Source organism: Lichenostomus cassidix, chromosome 4 (assembly GCF_008360975.1).
Source record: "Lichenostomus cassidix isolate B80296 chromosome 4, HeHo_3.0, whole genome shotgun sequence".
Taxonomy (NCBI): Eukaryota; Metazoa; Chordata; class Aves; order Passeriformes; family Meliphagidae; genus Lichenostomus; species Lichenostomus cassidix.
The window spans coordinates 43,901,232-43,922,563 of NC_139484.1; the positions used below are offsets into that span (position 1 = coordinate 43,901,232).

The window sequence follows — 21,332 nt, forward strand, 5'->3', positions numbered from 1 at the left end:
TCTTGCCTTTGCCAAAAGAAAATATCTTAAGTTTTATTTAAAATTCATTTCTTTTTGGAAGGACTAGTCTCTGGGATGAACTCTAGCACTCCCAGCTGCTCCTTACAGGACTTATGGTCCAGATCCTTCACCAGCTCTGTTGCCCTTCTCTGGACTTGCTCCAGCCCCTCAATGTCTTTCTTGCACTGAGGAGCCTAGAACTGGACACCAGACTTCAGGTGTGGCTTCACAGTGCTGAGTACAGGGGGACCATCACTGCCCTGGTCCTGCTGGCCACAGTATTCCTGACTGCCTAGACCTGTTCAGTCCACCTGAACTAACTTTTGAGACAAAGGTGCCAATGCAGCTTTGTAACCACTCGTAACTAAAAAAAATTACTCAAAATCATCTTCTGCCCACCACTGTCTTCCACAAACAGGGATTAGTGTCCCTGCAATGATGCTGAGCATTTTTCCATCTAAAAATCTCTCCACCAGAACTATCTCAGTAAAGCCCCAAAACTCTTCTAAATAGCAATGAAAAACTAAAACAAAGCAAACCCAGTTGGTTTTGAGCATTGTTTCTTAACCAGGGCTGAAGGAATTCAAATGTTATCAGCTAAGTTCTTCAAAAGCCATTCAAGAATTTTCAATATAGCTTGAGATTTCCTTTTTTTGGTGTGGGTTGGTTTTGATTTATTTTGGGGTTTTTTTTTCCCCTAGAAGGAAAGATGTTTAAGAGTTTCTTGGTAGAACAAATAGTTTTCAGAAATACCATGCTTTTCTTTTTTTGAGTATGACTTTTATTTGGCTAATCTAATCTTTCTCCAATTAATTTTATTTTGCTTTTGCTACACATACCTTTGCAAAAAGTTACAATAGGTGGGTAATTAGCATCTATCTTTAAAGAAAAAGAGGAGAAACAGCCAGAAAGACATTATTTCTCTTAGAATACAACTATGTACTATGGGTTAACTACTTTTTCTTAGGATATATGCCAAGGACCTTTAAAAATGGGGCTTTGCTCCAGATTTCCAGTATGTGGGTATTAATTTTGAGGTCCACTGCTTGTTCCCTTAGCCTGGGTTGGTGTTGCCTTACTTTGTTTATACTGCTGTTGATTTCTGAAGACCTTAAATCAGAATAATGGTGCAGAATTCACCTAAAGTGGGGTCAAATACAACTTAAAACCATGGTTTTACTGTAATCTCACGTCTAATTGGGTTGCACACACTACTCATAAAAGGAATCACTTGGAAAAAACATCCAATCAATACCTTAAAAAGCATAAAAAAGGAATTACTTCTACCTCACTGTACTGAAGGCACAGTGCTTTGTAGGTACCTTTCTGAAGGTTGGTTGAGGACAACCAACTTCCATAACCAGCAGTACAATAGTGCTGTACAGCAGGAAGGGAAAGGACAGTCCCTGAAGTCTTTCTTAGAATGGCCCACATGAACTGCACAATGGCAGGGCTTTGTTATTTTAAAATATCATTTATCTGACCCTACAAGCAGGAAGGAGAAAAAAAGGATTTTTGAGTGTGCTATTTTAATGGAGTGGTGGTGGAGCTGTGTGTTATCTAATCTTGAAAATGTCTTTTTTTCTTCTCTTACATAACTATCACATCCTGATGGTAACACAGTGAAAATTTTGAAAATTGAGGGTTTTTTCGTGTTTAGTTAAATATGCCAAAGGTAAAATAATACACCAAAACCAAAGCTCAAAGAATCAACTGTAGTTCAAAGATGTATGAATGTCAACACTGGGTAATACCAAGGTCCTACTAGGCCCAATACCATTTCCAACAGGGACAAAAATTAATGTCTGGAGAATAAGGATGAGGTGAATATATAGTCTAGATTTCTTGTAAATAATCTCCCAGATTCCAGACATTTCTACAACTGGTGGAAGCAATGCAAAATGCCAGGCTCCCCACCCATCTATTCATCCACCCTACTCCAAATCCCTTTTTTCTCTATTTCAGTTTTGAAAAGAAATATAATGGGAAAAACCTCAACTCTTCTGCTCCAAGACGCCAAGAGTGGCAAAGCCATGAGTATTTTGTTCCTTTACACTGGAAATTACAAAAAAATAGCTGACTTCATTGATTACAATCATGATTGCCTGAATCATGAGTATAAAATAACACATGAACTTTTAAAGGAATCATTGGAAGTAGCAATGGTGGAAACAGATTTTAATTTCTATTGTTTTAAATTATTCCTTCAGAGGACAACCTCACTACCCTAATTCAAATCCCATAAGCCCTTGAGTTTGTCCTGTTTTATTCTTCTTCTGCATTTCCACGAGTATTCTAACCTGAAATGCAAAATAAACTACTGTTCTCTTTAACAGTACTTCTTTCAGAGTTTTGCCTTAGTCCCAATTGGCTAACTCCAATATTTTTTGAGGGGTAAATTCATGCTTGACATATCCACACCAGAACCCATAACCCATTCACAATAATTCAAAGCAATTTCCATCACCCCAACACAATTCAAGTTCACACTATAGATATCTACTTCACTAAGGTCCTTAGACTGTCATTTCCTAACTGACTCAATTATTTAATTAATTACTCTAAGAGACTATCTTTCCTATCCATGTTTTAAATATACCCATGGTCCCCTCATATTTCAATTACTGTAACAAGTTTTTTTATTGACTTTAAGAACTTGAAAAACACTGTTGAGGTAAAGGGTGAGTAGATGAATTCAGACAAAATACCTGGATGTAAATCCAGATGTATCTGGTTATTTCCAGTCATGGCATCTTTGCCTACAGCTCTCCTAACAACCTTCAGCATCATCCTCCAGCCTGCCATACACAGAACACAGAGGAAGATAAATATAACTTTGTTCCCTTCATACAGCCATATATTAATTTTCCTGATGTGCAAGCTTTGCTTGGAAGGTTTTAAAGGTATTGCTATATTTATCTGAACCGTCTGGATTTATGACATTTATAACTTCTAACATTAACAAAATTGTATTGTAACAATTATAAATGCGTAGCACTTATGCAATCGGCTTCAAGCTTTCATTAGAGGCTGGCATACACCTGGAAAGCCTGAGTATTTGCCCCCTGTGCCTACTTTAGCAGAGCAGAGCAGGTACTCCCGCAGAGCTGCCCGTGCTCCCCGGCGGCGGGCGGGAAGCGCGGCTCGCTGCCCGGCTGGGACTGCACGGCAGGGGCGCAGCGAGCGCGTCCGACCCGTCCTGCCAGCGCCGGGAACGCTCGGCAAGAGACGGGGAACGCATAAACGCTACGGACAGAGAGCTTTCCCTTAACCTTGTAACTTTTATCTTACCGTGTCCCCCATTAAAGGACTAACACAGAAGGGAACGGGGCCAGCCTCAGCGGCCCAAGCCGAGTGCGGGCAGCAGCCGCAGGGAGAGCGGCGGGCACCCGCCGGGTGATGCCTCCGGGGCCACGGCGGCTACAGACCGCGGTCACCGCTGGACAACCCTCTTCCCGTCCCGACGGCTCTGTCCCTCTATCCCTGCCGCCCCCGCAGCCCTGCTAACGCCCGACCCTCACCACGGCAGCCGGTCCCAGGAGTCACCCCGGAGCCCGCAGGGCCGTCCCTCTCTCCCGGGCAGCCACCCCCGGCCCCGGCGGGGCGCTCCCCCCTCCCCGGCGCCGGGCGGGCTGGGGGTCGCGGGGCGCCGGGCGGGCTGGGGCTGCGGGCAGAGGGCAGCGGCGCCCCTCAGACGGGCGTTCCCGGACGGGCCCGCCCCGCCCCGCCCCGCCCCGCCCCGCCCCGCCCCGGCCCCCACGTGACCCCGCGCCGTTGGCGGCGCGCGCGTGGAGCGGTGTTTTGTAACCTCCCCCCGCCTCCTCCCGCCCCCCGCCCGCGCCCAGCCCGGAGCCCAGCCCGGCGGCCGGAGCGGGAGCGCCACACCCCCTCGCCGCAGCCGCGCAGCCGATGGCAGCGTCCTCTCCCGCCGCCGCCGTGGGCTCGGAGCTGCCGCCGGAGCCGGGCGGCAGCGGGGGCCCTGGCGACGGGGCGGACGAAGAGCGGGAGCTGCTGCTGGCGCGGCTGGTGCCCGGGAGCCGCCTGAAGGAAGCGGTGGGCGCGTCCCTGGCGTCGCTGTGCCTCGGCCCCCTCGGCGGAGCCCAGCGCCTCGGGACCCTCGTGGACTGCCTGGTGCTGAACTACCGCCTGCGGCAGGGGCCGGGCCGGGGCCGGGAGCGCGGGGCCGAGGGGCCGCTGCGCTGCTGCGGCTGCGGGAGGTTCCTGGGCGAGCCGGTGACCGTCCCGTGCGGGCACACCTACTGCCGCCGCTGCCTCCGCAGGGAGCTGCGGGCCCGCTGCCGCCGCTGCCGGGACTGGCTGCTGCCGGCGGGGGGCACCAGCACGGCCGCGGCCCCGCTGCGCACCAGCGTGGTCCTCAACCGGCTGGCGGAGAAGTGGTTCCCGGGCGAGTGCGAGAGGGCGAGGGCCGGGACCCGGCTGGAGGAGCTGCTGTCCCAGGGCCGCTTCCGAGAGGCGCTGGGCGCCGTCAACCAGGCTCTGCGAGCAGGTAAGGCTGGGGCAGCGCTCCCTTCCTCCGCCCGTGCCGCCCGCCGGAGCCGCGCGGTCCCCACCGCTGCCGCCCGTGTCCCGGCGGGACCGGGACGGGCTGGTAGCCCGGGAGGACGGGCTCGGGGGCTGGCGGTGTGGTGGAGTGGGTGGGTGTGCCCTTATCCCCTGGTGCGGGACGATCGGCGCCAGCCGGGGAAGAGCGTCCGAAGTTTTGTCGAGTTTGAGGGGATTCGAGGAAGCTCTCCATTGGGAGAGCGGAGCGGAGGGGACGTGCAGCTGCCCGGCCCTTGGTTGAGCGCCCAGTCTGCTAGCGGGGTACTCTGGCTTCCGCTCATTTCGGAGGTGTGGGGGAGCGTCCCACATGGGCCCCTCGGGTCTCCCCCCGCACGCTTGTGTGCGACTTGTTTACAGAGGAGTTCGTGGCCTCTGCTTCGTTTTGTGTTTGGTAATCGCTGTTCGCGGGGAAAGAGAAATTCTGTTGGTGTATTTAACCTTGTTTCCTGAGAGAGAGACCTATTTTCAGTCTTAAGTGTCACCAAGACAATTCCCAGCAGGCCGGGCCCAGTTGCATAAGCAGACAGGCACGGAGGGGGACAGGTTGTGTAATGGCAGTGACATCATAGGTGGGTGTGGTTGGAGTTTTATATAGTGTTGGGAGAGGGTGCGAAGAGGGGAGGTAGAGGCACGCTTTTAGGCTGTCCTCTATCCATCGCTGTGTGTGTGTCTGGCTGGTACCATGGACACTTGAGATACACCCAATATTTCAAAGTTTACTCTTTGTTAGAGGGAGTCAGTTTTGTGTGATTGATATACGTAGATGGATCCAGTGACAGATTCCTTTGTTGTTTTAATTCGACAATGGATTTTTAACACCTGGTGACCTGAGAACTTCTGTTATGTTTTATACCAGGGTTTTTTTTCTGTTAAGTAATTTAGGAATTAATGTTTTTACAGATTAAGTGTATTACGTTTATACAGTTGTCTGCAGTGGAGGAAAAAACCCAAAAGCTTGCATAAGTCTAATCCTTCCAATCTGTTCTGGGGAGATACATTAGGTCTAGTTCCAGAATAAACTGTTCTCAGTGTATGTGGGATTAAATCGAAGATCTATTTTATATGCTTTTCGGCGACCTAATTTTAAGAGGTTCAATTTTGGCTATCAATTCTTCTTTATTTGCCAGGGTGTTTCCAAAGTGTAGGATATCGGATGGATTTTAAATCTTGAAGCTAAAAGATGCAGACTTCTTCCCGAAGTACAGCATTGATTCATACAGGTCACAAAGAAATCTCAGTAGCTTTCAGGGTAAAACTGATGAATGCATTGCTGACAACAGATGTTTACAGGGGTCCTGTTTCATGTTTCAAGACTGCTTTTAAAGAGTAAGAGTAAATTAAGTACACAGTTTTTGTTTGTCTTTCTTTTATGGATTTACAAATATTGTTTAGGTATTTATGGGGAAAGAATTCTTATTCCTTTTTACGTGAATCTACATCTCCAGTTTTGCCTTCAAAATGGGTTTAAAATTTGAGAATAGTTGCCAGCTCTAATGCTTATTCAAAATTTATTACTCAAATTCAGTACATGTGCTACAATTAAGTGCTAGAAACTCTGTTTAAGATCCATTGTACAATTCCTTCCTTGTCTCCAGTCCTGAGAATTATCAGCATTCCACATATTCTGGTAAAGATACTGAAGAACTTAATGAGTCAGAGTGCAGGCATGTATTAAATGTGAATTTAGAGCTGTGGATTCACAACTAAAATTGAAGATAATTTCAGGCCAATAGATAACAAATTAATAGCTGCTGGTGTACTTTCCATCTTCCTCCAGAATGTGAATTTTGAAGACTCTTAGAGATGGAAAAGATGTAGCATAAGAAATGTATCAATGTTTAAAATCATTCAGGTTCTGTTTCAACTTTTCCTTACTGCTGCTTCATCTGTTTCTTTTTAATGCGTAGTTAAGAAGTTGTGATAAACATAAATCTGATGTCTTAAATAAGGCATTGATGCTGAACCTTTACTCAAATGGCAATTTTTCATACCTCTCCTACATTTCTTAAAACATTTGAAAGAGACATATTTGCCCTGGTGCAAAGGTGACTTTCAAAAACCATAAGCAATGTTAACATTTATATAGTTACTATATTCCTTGCAGGAGTTGAAATGAAATAGCTTAGTAAAAGGAGATCTATTGAATTAAAATACAAGTGCAGCTTGTCTTTAATCAAGTGTCCTGAAACACACTGCTAATGGGTTGAGATTGGTCTGAATCTCACTCATTGCTGCTGGAGTGGGCCTCAGGAGATCTGTTGAGCAATCACTCTCCTGTTTAAAGCAGAACAAATACTGAGATCAGAGCAGTTTGCTTAAAGCTGTGTACAGGTGGATCATGAAAACTTACCGGCTGAAGATTCCACAGCATCTCTGGGCAACCTGCTCAAAGGTTAATTATCCTCATAGTGAAAAATTTTCTCCTTATTTCAAGTCTTCACTGCCCTTGTTTTGGTTTATAACCATTGCCTCTTGTTTTTTCACTGTATACTTCAGTAAAGAGTCTTCTAGGTAACCCACTTTTGGATTCTGAAAAGCTGTTGTGTTCTGCCAGTGCCTTTAGGAATTGTTTTCTGCTAAACAAACCTAGTTCTCTCAGCACCTTCTTATGGGTTGTGTGTTCCAGCTGATTATTAGGGTTGCCCTGTAGTACTGTGTTAATAAATACCATGTCCTGAAGTGTTTCTACATGGTGTTTTTGATACGCGTGTCTTTTATTTTGAAGAGTTTGTTATATTAAGAGCCATATGAAAAGCATGCAGGATCAGAGCAGAGGTAGTCCATTTATCAGTATGTTTATACTGACAGTGAGAGCAGATGCTTTGTAAATAATATAAAACTCCAGAATGCATATTGAATGGGTTTTTGTGTGTATACCTTCGTATACTTTCCTGTTAATGTAATAATAACTGATGCCCACAGCTTTATGCTGCAAATACTTGGTGCCTTTTTTTATGAAAATGATTTTGCTTTGGGTTGCTAAAAGTGAGTGATTTCTGTATTTACAATATATTTGGTTACTGAAATTGAAAATTCAAGAACTGATTGTGTTTCTTCACTCTTTAGCCTATGGTCCAAAGATTCAAAGTTAGCTTGTATCTTTTCTTCAGGTGAAAAACATTAAAATATATGCTGAAACATTGAAAAATTGTTTTTTCATGGTAACAAAGCCTAGAAATTAAATTGTGGTTAAAAAATTTGGTATATAAATTTAAATAGAAACAGAATTGTTTAGGTTGGAAAAGACCTCTCAGGTCATTGTCCAGCCATTGATCCAGCACTGCCAAGTCTACCCCTAGACCATGTCCTTAAGTCTACATGTCTTTTAAATCCTTCCTGGGATGGTAACTCCAGCACTGCCCTGGACAGTCTGATCCCATGCTTGACAACTCTTTTGGTGAAGAAATTTTTCCTGATACCCATACTACACCTCCCTTGACACCATTTCCTCTCACTATGTTGCTTGTTACCTGAGAGAAGAGACAACCAACCTCCACCTGTCTACAACCTCCTTTCAGATAGTAGTAGAGGGTGATAAGATCCCGCCTGAGACTTCTTTTCTCCAGGCTAAACTCATCCTCTCCTCATCAGACTTGTGCTCCAGACCCTTCACCAGCTCTGTTGCCCTTCTCTGGACTCGCTCCAGCTCCTCAATGTCTTTTTTGGAGTGAGTGGCCCAGAACTGGACCCCCAATTTCAGGTGTGGCCTCACCAAGGCCGAGTCCAGGGGGACAATCACTGGCCTGGTGCTGCTGGCCACGCTGTTGCTGATCCAGGCCAGGATGCCATTGGCCCTCTTGACTACCTGGGCACAGCTGGCTCATGTTCAGCTGCTGTCACCAGCACCCCCAGTCCTTTTCTGCTGGGCAGTTTCCCAGCTACTCTGCCCCAGCCTGTGGCACTACAAGGGACTGTTGTGACCAAAGTGCAGGACCCAGCACTTGGCCTTGCTGAACATCCTACCAGTAGCCTTGGCCCATTGATCCAGCCTGTCCAGATCTCTCTGCAGAGCGTTCCTGCCTTCCAGCAGATCAACTCTGTCACCCAACTTGTTGTCATGTGTGAACTTACAGTACACTCAATCCATTGTCCCGATTGTGGAAGATATTAAAAGGACTGGCTGCAATACTAAGCAATACTAAGCCCTGGGGAACAGTATTAGTAATCCTGTGCCTTTTGACTTCCAAATATTCAGACCCAGTTTGTTACATCTATTGATCAGTGTGTGTATGTTCAGCAGCAGAGTTGGGGTCTCAGCTAAACTCTTCGTTTTGTTGGCATCATGCATTTCTCTTTGAAAAAAAAAGTGGATAAAACGTCCAGCTGCTGTAACTTGAGCTCACATTTTTATCTTTAAACTACCCCTCATTTTACCCCTAGGAAAAAGGGCTCAGAGTTCTTCAGGTCATGTTCTGCACTTGAAAGTCTGAAAAATAAGAGCTTCCTCTGATTCTGTGCAAATAGGCAGCTTATCAGAGAACAAAGACCTGCACTTACTGCTTTCTCTGAACAAAGGAGTTTGGTTTGATACTAACTCTGTTGGACACTAAAGAGTCAAATACAACACAAAAAGCTATCCGAAGAGTTTAATCTGAGCTCTCACCTTGCTAGGCTATAGCAGTCACAAAACACAAAGCCACAGGAAATCAGGCTTCAGAGTTGTTGTACTTTCAGAATTAGTATTTGAGTCAGACAAAGAGAGTTTCCCAGAATTTGGTTAAAACAAACATTTTATTATGTCTAATATGAAAATGAAATAAACCAGCTTTGGCAATAATTATATTTGAAGGGAAACTGTCAACTCAAAATAAAGACAAATCAGGAAGACACTAGTTTCAGCTACATGAATTCTTCTCTGATTTTCTTAACCCCTTCTTTTCCATTAATATCTTTTTACACTGACCAATACAAAGCAATGTGTTGCAATATATTGGAACATTGGCCAGGATGCCTTTTAACTGTAGAATAGGCTACTGTTGGAAATTCATGAAAATTTACACTAGACATTTAGAATAAACTAAGATAGAATATTAAATTGAAGTTATAGCCTCTCAAGAAAGCCTTTTTTGAAACAAAGAACTATTTGCTTTTTAGTATTGTTTACAGTAGACCAACCTTTGACAAGTTGATCTCATTCAGTGAAAGCTAGGCATATTTTTAAAAACAATTAAGAACGAAACAGTGTGCTGGCATAGTTTTCCAAGCAGCAGCTGCAATTAGTTGTGTTACAAAACTGTAGTTTTAGTGGCATGGAGATGGGTGTCCTTCCCATTTAGAGGTTGCTGTACTGAAAATGCAAAGTGCTGTATGTTGGACATGAGAACTTCTTACTAAACACATTCTGCTTTTTCCTGGAAGTTTCACTGCTACAACTCCTTACTACAGAGCTGCCAGCTGGTGCTAAAGGCTTTCTGGAATTGGCTGTTTTTATCACATAGTGATAAAGTCTCTTCTGGTACCTCCTGGATGCATGCTGCTGTGAAAGTGGTGTCTCCAGCCATAGTCAGAAGGGGTCAGGCACTATAAAAACAAATTGCAGTCTACAGGAAAACTTGAGTGTTTGAAAGCAAACTTTGTAATATTTCGGCTTTTAGTACAAGTGGGGTGAATTCCCAGTTTTCTGTGGTTTTGATTAGATGCACTGTAAAGATAAAGTTTACTTAGTCCTCCATTTTTGTTGTTCCTGCAGTACTGAGCACTGTTTTGTCAGCCACTCTATTCAATATTCGAAAATAAATCTTCTTGTTGCTGCAAGTTACATTAGGATCCAAAATTTGATCCTTAGCTTACAAGACATGAACCGGGAATTACTGCCAGTTTTGTTATCCAAGCACTAGGGGGTGGGGGAGAAGTTACTCCAGTAATTTTGGACTTGTAGTACAAAAAATTGTAATTGTGACGTATCACTGTGAAAGCAAATCTAATTAAAAATTAGAGATTTCTGATTCTTAAAATATTACACCTAATTTCTGTCTGCAGATTCCAGTGACTTGATGCTAAAAATTTACAGAGCTGAGTCATATGTTGGCCTCCAAGAATATAAAACAGCCATAGAAGATCTAAATTTTGTTATTTCCAAAATGCCAAATTGGCCAGAGGTAAGTTGATATGAGCTCATCATCTTTCAATATTGTGTTTCTCTGTAAAATTAATAAATTCCAAATTATACTTGTATCGATTTAAAAACCTAGGCCACCTACTTTAAATATCTTTTAAGACATGCAAAATGTTAAAAGTCATTTTTAAATTAATTTGTATGAGACCAGCTGCTGATGAATATGGCAGGTTAGAGCTAGTTGACAAACATAGTGAGAGTTGGAATAGTTCATGGCAATGTAACCTGTAACAGCTGGGGTTTGATGCTTGTTTTGTTTAGTTGTTGATTTTTGTTAACAGAGGAATACTTTGCTGTTTTAACTTGGAAAGTTTGTCTTCAAAAAGCCCAAACAAACTCAGTGGGAACTGAGCTTTGCAAATCGTGCAGACAGCTGGGGAGTCAGTAGTCTTCAGAATTCTAAGATACTGCATGTTGTAGCACTGTATAAACTCTGAACACAGCAGGAGCAGCAAGATCTTGCCACACAGGGGGAGATAACTGCAGTTGTGGTTTCTCCTGTGTTCAGTAATTCCATGGCTACTTCCATGGCAAATTCATAAAGCCTCCTGCTTTTCACCTCTCGGTGTTGGTAGTACTGCCTGCTTTTTTCTGTATGTTTGGAAAGAAGTGTCACTTCATTTAACTCAGCTTCGTTTGATGGGTGGATTCCTATAGCAATCCTTACTTCTGCAGGAAAATAAACTGTCTGTAAGAGGAGAATTAGCAAACTTCTCTTCAGAATTCATCTTAAAGGAAACTGCGCAAATCCATCAAGGAGCATGTGTGTCCTCATCTGACACTCTTGTTGTACAGATGCTACTGTTCATGCTGTCAGTTGTTTTGTAGAAACTGTACTCTGGGGTTTGGTCGAGGTCTTTTGGGGGGGTTTTTTGTTTGTTTGTGGGGGTGTTTTGGTTTGGTTTTTTGGGGATTTTTTTGTTTTGGGGGGGTTTGGGGTTTTTTGTTTGGGTTTTTTTTCATTTGTTTTTGTTTGGGTTTGGTTTTGGGATTTTTTGTTGGTTTTTGTTTGGTTTGGTTTTTATGGGGTTTTTTAGTTTGTTTGTTTTTTGGGGGTTTTGAGGGGTTTTTTTTCAGTTTTTTTAAGTTTACTTTCCAGCCCATTATCCAAATTCTTACATACAAATTAGATACTGTTGTTTTAACTTTTTTTAATAAATGTTGGTTTTGTCTAACTATTCCTATTTCTGCCAGTGCAACTTTTAAAAGTTAAGTTCTTAGTTCCAAAGTCGTCTACTTTCAAGCAAGTTCAGCAGAATCCAGTAGTCTTTCTTCCCCCTTTTCTTCTTTCAAGGAACACAATACACAGACTTTTTTTCTCCTAGCTGGTGTCTAGTGTTCAAGCATAAAATATAGTTGGAAGAAGCAATTAATTCCAAGAGTGCATTGTTTTGTTTTAAGAATATAGGTTGAGATGTATGTAAGGGATGAACAGTTGTGTGGATTGTTTTATTTATAGTCACACTTCTTCTGAAGGCTGGAACAATAAGGCTTTTAATGAAAGAGAGGGCAAAAAAGTGTCCTGTAAAGCTGTTGTGTGAGGTTATGTAATAATTTGCATTTCCTGTCCCTCTTCTTCCTCTCCAAAGGCTCACAGAAGAGGAAAATTAGTGTGAATTCAGCACTAGTGAGGGTTTTAACCTTTTATATAAGCCAAAACAAGTTAAATGGAAGAAGACTAACACCAGCCTATCCCATGACCCTTTCAAACACTGTAGTGAGTGCATGTTTGACAAGGTATATGGATCATGCACACGGTGCACAGTTCAAATTTGTTAGAGCTACCTTTTTTCTGTCATGTTGGGTTCTAATTCTAACACTGTTGCAATGCCTGTGAGATCAATACTGCAGTTCTACGTATTCTCTACAAATATCTTCACGGTATCTGTTTCTCAGGTCTACTTCCGGAAAGGAAAAGTGCTGCAAGACTCTGGCTTTGTAGGTGATGCCTTACAACTGTTTCTACAGTGCTTAGCCCTTGATGAGGACTTTCTTCCAGCCAAGCTAGAAGTAGAAAAGGTAATTTTATTTATGATACTCCCACCTCTGACTTGATTCCCTTGTGAAGCTCCCATTATGATAGACTTTGAGCATCTAAAAATCTTCATTGCATACAGAGAAGGTTCAGGTGGCAGATTCCATTTAAGATATTTCTTAAATCATACTACATTGAAGAGTTGGTCCCAATGTACACATTTGATATACATGTTTAAAAGTATATGTGTTTTTAAAGTTACTAAAATGAACATGTAGAAAACTGGAAAGCAGGCAACAGGTGAAGTTTCCCAAGTTGAAACTTTCTGTGTCCAGAGCACAACAGCTTTTTCTGTGATAATAAAAATTTAAATTGAAAAAACTGCATCATACTGAATTGATAATGTCTAACTCTGTTTGACTTGTAGTAGAAAAGATTTCTAGATAAATTTCTTTTTAGCAATGTAGGTGTGTAGTTTCTGTTTGTTCTCAACTCTGCCTTCACAGTTTCTGTTTGAATAAAGATCTGTTCATGGGAATAACTTCATTAAGATTACCTTCTTAGTCTTTGATATGTACTTTAATAACAAAGGTATGTTTAGATTATTTTTCATTGTTATTATTAACATTGAGCTGTTTTTTCTAGACATTGTGTGATGTTTTGTCACCAGAGAAGCTAGGTGAGAGTCTGAAGGAATCTGCTTGGAATTCACCCCATATTAGAAATAAACCTTTTATGCTTGGTTCTGAGGTGACTGCATCTTACTGCAACTTACAGCTTTGTCCTCAGCAGGTAATAAAAACTCGACAATAACTTTGCTCTTTGACTGATGTGTAAACCTCAGATGTACTGATACCCTGATTTGTCACACTTACTTTGCAGGGTAAAGTACTGATTTTATGTAATGGCTAAATTGGAGGAAAAGAATTGTGGGTTGGGGGTAATTTACTTTCATTTGTAGTGTTAAAACTCCTCATTCTAGTGAACTAGAATGAGTAATAAATAAAGTATTAGAATGTACTGAAGTTTCATATTAAGAACTTCAAAATAAAGAGGAATGCATTTTTTAGGGTTTTTTTTTTTAAGCAAATGAAGATTTTTGAACTGTTAATGCTAAGCAAATTTGAGTACTGCCTTGACTTACAAATTTCTCTAGTTAACTAATGGGTACCCACTAACTGTTGGTATCAGTTTGCCTTATGTATCTTTGCATAGTCAGGTATTACATACTTAGATTTATGTTACTCTTAGAATACAGTTTCGTTCATCTTACTGTTACAGAGTTTAGGACGATCAGATGTACTGGAGCCTGTGACTGGAGGCTTAAATCGTGCACAGTCTGCCCATGCTCTTAACTCAACAAAAGACCTTGCCAAGGAAGATGGCTTGAAAAGAGTGTCTTCTGAACCCCTTCTCTCTGGCCAAGGAAAAGGTGCTTTGTTAAAAAGAAAGCTTTCCTTTTCAGAACAGGATACAGTTGTATGTGAAGATGGAAAAAACAAACACAAAAAGCAAGGAGGTAAATTTACTTTGAAATTTACTTTGAAATTTAAAGTATTTACTGCCTTGTGCCTTTCTTTGAAGAAGTATTTTGTCTCACTTTTCCTTAGAAAGTACAAAATGGGACATGACACTGGCTTTTGGAACAATTCCAGGGGATTTGATCGATGTATCAGATTTTGAGTGCTCTCTGTGTATGAGGTATGATTTTGTCCTTAATTCAATATTTGTGTTACAGAGGCTTGGCCACATACCTGTTACATGTATAAACTGAGGTACTTGTAAGTTGTTACGAGTTCTGATGTCAGTCAATAATTTGCAGCTTTTCTCTATCCCTGCTGTTAAATGTGTATTTAAGTGTCACTTGCTACAGTGCTATGTACTATAGGAATATTTTAATCAAGTTGCCTTGTCAGTTAAACTTAGCAGTGTTAACTGGTAACCATAAAAGGAGAGGATCTTTTGTGATGAAATGTTAGGGTTTTTTTGGTCAATAAAACATATTTTGGGAAGGCTAATGCTTAGAAGTATAGCCTGTGAACCTTGTATTTGTCTGGGAGACATAAATGTTTCAGAATGTTAATCTACTTAAATGTAGCTGATATTGCATTTGAAAACCCCTACCGAATCGTCTTGATTTTCAGAATAAATAGTGTAGAACATATGGTGTATACTAAAATATTCATAGTTATGTTACTAGTATGTAATACTGTTGTTAAAACAATCCATTTTCTCAAAGAATCATCTTATTTTGTGTATTCTGAATCTCTAAGTGGGGAGGCCACAATCTTTGTATATTGGGGTACATGTTTAGGTACTTAGAGTTTTGGAATATGTCCAGCTTCATCAGAAAACAAAAAAATAACTGTTGCAGTAAACGGAAACAAACTGCAGTATAGAGGGAAAAGTAGAATAAGGAGACTTGGGATTCATTGTTTCTCTACTTTGTTGTAGTATAGCTAGTCTTAAAAATTTAAGAGGTTAACCATTGACATTTGTAGCAAAACACATGCTGGCCATGGCATCTAATGTGTAATAATTTTATTTCAGGCTATTCTTTGAGCCAGTAACAACCCCTTGTGGACATACTTTTTGCAAAGGTTGTTTGGAACGGTGTTTAGATCATGCTCCACAGTGTCCACTCTGTAAGGAGAGCTTGAAAGAGGTATTATTTTTCAGTAAAGCTCACAAATACAAATACTGTATAATTTGAAAGGCTGTTTCACTTGAACCCAACAACTTGGATTTGCTTGGGCTATGGGTTACTGCTAGAATGGAAAAACTTGACAAATTTTGTCAATACAAGTTGATTAGGTTTTCCTCAGCACCTTAGAGGTCTTATGTTTCTGTAACTGTTGACTTTATTGGTGTAATTAAATAATGCATATTTGTAAACTTTAGTAACTATTCAGTTAAACCTCTCTGTGATTTCTATACACTTTTCTCATTTGTGTGGCTGCATATCCTAAGAAACTAGTTCTGTCTCTGAACTAAATACAGTTCTGTATTTAGCGTAGAAATACAAACTGAGTTAGACACTTGAATTGTCAGACACTAAGAACTAACACAAAAAATCTAATTCTCAAATATTAGAGTACCATTAGGTTTTAAGTAATGAAATATAAAAACTTCAGAGCTGTAAGTTTCCATGAGTTTTATGTCACATTTCATAGATCATATTTTTAAATAAAAGCTGCATTTTTTCAAGCCTATTAATACCCATGAAAAGTAATATTAATATGTATTTTTAAATTGTTTGCAGTATCTTGCAAGCAGAAAATATAGTATCACAGAGTTGCTGGAGGAATTAATAATGAAATATTTGTCTGATGAATTATTTGAGAGAAAAAGAATTCATGCTGAAGAAACTGCTGAACACTCCAAGTAAGCTTGCTGTCTCAAAAAACTTGACAAATTAGTATGTAAATCCTTTTTGGAAATGTTTTATTATTTTTATAGTCATTAATTGTGGTATATTATGAATCAAGAAGGAGTATGAAGCTTTCCCAGGTCCCTCAGGATGGCATCCCATCCTTTAGTTGTGTCAACCATACCACTCATCTTGGGGTCCCCAGCAAATTTGTTGAGGGTTGCACTCGATCCCTTTGTCTGTGTCATTGATGAAGACATTAAACCGTGCTGGTCCCAATGCAGACCTCTGAGGGACAGCACTGGTCACTGGGGCTCTGAGCTGTTGGCCACTACCCTGTGGGTGCAACCATCCAACCACTTTGTTATCTATCATCCACCCATCAAATCCATATCCTTCCAATTTGGAGAGGATGTTGAGGGGGGAATTCTTTACAGAATTCCAGATAAATGGCATCTGTAGCCCTTTCCTTGTCCATGATGTAGTCACTCCATCGTAGAAGGTCTCTAGGTTGGTCAGGCCAGGTTGGATGAGGCTCTGAGTAACTTGGTCTAGTGAAAGTTTTCCCTGCCCATGGCAGAGGGGTTGGAACTAGATGATTTTTAAGGTCCCTTCCAACTTAGGCTGTTCTGTGATTCTATGAAATATTTTTTCCCTTCTGTTCCTCTTTCTGCACACACTGTCGTGGAGTTTTGGTTTTAGCTTTGCTGCTGTTAATGGAATTGTCCTCTTCAATTGACTGCAGAGTCTCAGAGCCTTGAATTTCTTGCAAAGCAATTCATGATAGACATTAATCATATACATATAAATGTGATAGAAAAAATTGTTGGGATTTTTGTGTTGTTTATCTGAAGAGAGTTCTTCAGATACATAGAGCATCGTGTATTGCAGATAGGAATGTTGGAAAACCATTTAAAACTACAGTTCATGCAACTTAGTTAACAGAATCCATGCAGTAGAATTATGTTTTATAGTCTGAAAGGCATTAAAATTAAATACCTGTTAATGTTTTAATGATAACTTGTTTATACCAACCGTCAACTGTACATGCTTGATAAAAATAGGATGAAAAAAATACTTCATTTTTCAGGTACGCCTGTTGAGGCATATTGCAAGGTACAAATTATACCCTACTTTGCATCTTGTGATCTGGAGTCCCTCCCTGAAAATAATCTAAATGGTGACCTAGCTACTATGTAGTTACTACTACATCTTTTTAGTTACAGGAAAACCGTGTCTCTGAGGGCTTAATTGCTTTTACAGCTTGAACTAAAGCAAAAGGGAAAAAGTAGCTGACACCCCTGTCCCCATAACAGAGCTGACTAGAGACTCACTACCTAGATAACAGAGAGTCTTACTGTCCAGTATATGTGCAAATCAGTGCCTAGTTATTCAGCCACTGTTATCAGTGTGTGGGTTTATTGTTCATGACAGCTTCTGCAACATATCTAGACTTAGAAAAGAGTGCTTTATGACCTGACACATAGCAGATGTACTAAAAAATGTATTGATTTGGCATAGCTCAGTGTTTGGGTTTTGAAGGCATATATTTCTTTCTATGTTCTCTTGAAGCTTGACCAAGAATGTTCCAATGTTTGTTTGCACTATGGCATATCCTACTGTGCCTTGCCCTCTACATGTATTTGAGCCAAGATACCGACTCATGATTCGCAGGAGTATGGAAACTGGAACCAAACAGTTTGGGATGTGCATAAGTGATTCTCAAAATGGGTAAGTTTACATCCTAATTCTAGGCTTCTCATCTCTTATGTAATTTTTAATTAAAAAAAGCATCCTTTCAGAAGTGTGTAATTGTATTAATGACAAGGTCTCTTTTCTAGTTTTGCAGATTATGGTTGCATGCTGCAAATTAGAAACGTTCATTTTCTACCTGATGGACGATCTGTTGTTGATACAGTTGGTGGAAAGAGATTTAGAGTTTTACGGAGAGGGATGAAGGATGGCTATTGCACTGCAGACATTGAATATTTGGAAGATGTTAAGGTATCCAGAATGCTATCTAAATACTTAGCAGTATTAATATATCAAGATTTTTGCTTGATTTCTTCTTGAAAGCTTGCTTTCAAATTTTTAGGTCCCTAGAAGCTAGCTTAAGTTTTTCTTTCACTATAAAACAAATCACAAAACTGTAGTTTTTGTTTCAACATTAGCTTGAATCTGTAACTTCAAAAATATCACAAAGCTTCTTTACCATTCAGTCATTAGCAGTCAAAATTAAGCAGAATGCAAGAAAAGTATCTAAATATAGTTAATTTTTTTTTTTTATTTTAACCTAAACACCTTGATTGTTTCTTTATCACTAATCATATTTTCATAACTTTCCTCCTGTAGGTTGCTGATGAAGAAGAACTAAAGAAATTAAGAGAACTTCACAATTTTGTTTACAATCAGGCCTGCAGTTGGTTCCAAAACTTAAGAAATAAATTTCGCACTCAAATTCTTCAGCACTTTGGACCAATGCCTGACAGGGAGGAAAATATACAGGTGAGACATCATTTAATGTTAGCTATTAGATGCTTATTTCTAAAAATAAAACCTTGTTAACAACTGCTAAGTATTAAAAGAAAAAAAACAACACTTTTTTTTCCAACTTCAAAGGCAATAAGGCTTGCACCTTGTTTCTTTTACAATGAGCAACAAAAAGCAATTCTGTCACTGGTCAACAGTTTCTCCAGGAAAGAATGATAGGCTGATGTGGAAATAAAACTAGTAAACTGAAGACGCTTTAAGTTGCAGTAACATTTGAACTGTTAGTTTGTGTAAAGCTGTTTAGAATTCAAAGTGAAAAAGCCGTGTATTTTCTTCCCTGTGAAAGTCAGTGAAGAAACTGAAACTACCATGTGCAGGCAGTTACCTTGGGCAAAGAGGTAATCACAAGTAACACTTTCTTCCTTTCTGAGCTAATGCCATAAACTGCTGCAGCTGCTAGTATTTGACAAATGTTTCTTAAGAAACTAGCTGCAGCAATCTGTTTTGATGGTTATTACAAACAATTGATGAAGGGGAGTGAGATCCTGAGGGCGTGGAAGCTGTAGAAAAGTAACATTTAAAAATACGTAAAATTTCATTTTCAAAGTGAAATTATATGTGATTTGGGATCTTAGAGGAACTTGCCCCTCACCCGCCTGCTACATACTTCTATGAGATTATCTTAACCTATATGGAGGGACTGTAATGCTGTAGAGGCCAGTGCATGAAGTCAGAAGTGATTTTAGAGCAATGTAATAAATGTGCAGCATACTAGGAAAGAGGAATACACGTGCAAAACCAGAGTGATTATCAGGGCAGCAATACTGTAGGTATCTACCTGAGATTTATACTGGGACACAAATGTGTCAGTTGTGTGATACAGCTGCAAGTGAGGAAAAGTCATCCTGGAGTGTACCACTACCAGTAATATTTTTGTGAATCATTTGAGGTACTTAATATTCTCTGTAGTGGTAGGTCCTCTGCTGAAGAGTATTAAGTCTAGTTCAAGGCCTGGCATCTAATAGTTGGTGTTGGTATTTAAAGTGCAGGAAAAAATTACTGAATATGTTTTAATAGCGTAGAAGAAACTTGCTAAGTAGTCCTGCTCTGTCTAGAAGCTAATGAGAAAGGCAGTGGAATTGGGAGGTGATGGAGAAGTCCTTCAAGTAAAGGTAATTGTAATGAAAACATTAGGCTTCAAGAATATTCAAGCCTCAAGAACAGCATGACAAGTATCAGATGTAACTTTTACTAGGGAGGTTTTTTATTGGGTGATTGTCCTGTACTTAGCCATCTTTTCCTGAGGAACCTATGAACTTCCTATGTTGTCTTAAAAATTATTGCTTTATAAAGTTTAGTTTAAGTGTACTTTGTTTGACTTCTCAGTTGAGAACAGATCCTTTCAGCACTCTTCTGATCTCATAGATCTAGAATTCTCTAGTTAATATCAAACTTTAAAATAGTCTTGGTCATTGGTGATTTTGTCTTTTGATGTCTTCATGGTAGTCAAATATACGACATTGGTTATGGGTAACCAGCTTATGTTTTATTTTTAGGCAATGCCCAATGGTCCTGCTTGGTGTTGGTGGCTTCTAGCTGTTCTCCCAGTAGACCCCAGATACCAGCTGTCAGTTCTCTCCATGATGTCTTTAAAAGACCGTCTGATAAAAATCCAACATATACTCACATATTTTTCTAGAGACCAGTCCAAGTGACTAACCGCCTGGGTCTTCCTGAAAAGTTACTCTGTTCTGGTTGTAGTAGCAGCTGGAATTTTTGCTGCCTTTGCACATCTAGCTCTGGTTTGAGAAGTGTAATGGAACTGTTTTTTCTCTCCTCTCCACCCTCCTGGCTTCCTGAACCACATGGTTCATTGAATGCACACTGTCTTCAACTGTGAGAGAAGACCACTGACAATTGCACAAAGTCAATCCAGCTAGATATGTTTTTCACGTTATCTACATTAAAATTTGCACTATGTAGAAAAGAACCTTTTTGAGACTTGATCATTTTAGCAATTGACTTTTCTAAGCTGTGGAAGTGCAGGACTTAAGGCTGACAGTCCAAGTTTACAACATTGAGGAGGTAATAAAGGTTTTGCAAATGTTTGCCTCATACAACTGTTCTTTTGCTGTTTGCACAAATATTTGAAATATAGTATTGAATGTCACAGTTGGATATTACTACTCTTGTTTAATTATCTTGACCATGAATATGGCACAGATTTTTTTTTAAGTTATCCTGTAAATCAATGTATGCATCACAAAACAGGTGACATGGACTGTATGCTGAACTGAGAGCCAACTTTAAGGAGCAAATGCAGAAACAAAAGGTACTTCTGTCTAAAAATACTTAAACTGTGAATATGGTTTACATACCTAGGCCTGTACATGTTAAAGAGGAAACTGAAATCTAAATGCTAGTACCAGTTACATTTCTACTGGGCTTTCCAGGCTGTTCTTCCAGAGCACACCCTTAGTTTGTAGAGCTTAGAAGAAGAAATCTTAGAGTGTGCGTGCGTGTGTCTATCAGGGATTGTGCACCCAGGATTCAAAAGCTTAAAGTTTTATTTGAACTTTTTAAGTTGGTGCAAATGTGAGTTCTATGCCTTATTCATATCAACAGTAGAGCACACTGCAGTGGCAAGGTTAGCATCATGCTGCCAATAGGTACTTTTTGTAATTAAAGGTTTGCATATTTGTGAATATGTCTGATACTGGCTTTCTTGTATGTAAATCATTTGTAAAATATTTCTTAAATCTTGCTTTTGCTAATATATTTAATTTTCAATAAAAGCTAAAAGTTTGTAATATTTTTAA

The 21,332-nt window shown here is 40.4% G+C and overlaps 2 protein-coding genes across 2 annotated transcripts in view; one reads left to right on the forward strand and one right to left on the reverse strand.

Annotated features, from left to right (window-relative positions):
- The window catches only part of TRMT9B (tRNA methyltransferase 9B (putative)), a 111,383-nt gene extending 107,725 nt beyond the window's left edge, over positions 1-3,658 (reverse strand). The window contains exons 1-2 of the mRNA XM_085058884.1: positions 3,522-3,658; positions 2,709-2,798 (exon numbers count right to left, since the gene is read on the reverse strand). The gene's annotated coding sequence lies outside the window, so the exon portion shown is untranslated. The remainder of the gene's footprint in view (positions 1-2,708; positions 2,799-3,521) is intronic.
- A 182-nt stretch (positions 3,659-3,840) lies between these two features.
- On the forward strand, positions 3,841-21,332 carry LONRF1 (LON peptidase N-terminal domain and ring finger 1). The gene is made up of 12 exons (XM_085058901.1): positions 3,841-4,507; positions 10,543-10,661; positions 12,575-12,697; positions 13,299-13,445; positions 13,935-14,172; positions 14,264-14,354; positions 15,204-15,318; positions 15,916-16,037; positions 17,596-17,754; positions 17,865-18,027; positions 18,376-18,528; positions 20,070-21,332. Exons 1-12 carry the CDS (start codon positions 3,910-3,912, stop codon positions 20,226-20,228), a joined length of 2,187 nt encoding a protein of 728 aa, XP_084915027.1. The 5' UTR covers positions 3,841-3,909; the 3' UTR covers positions 20,229-21,332.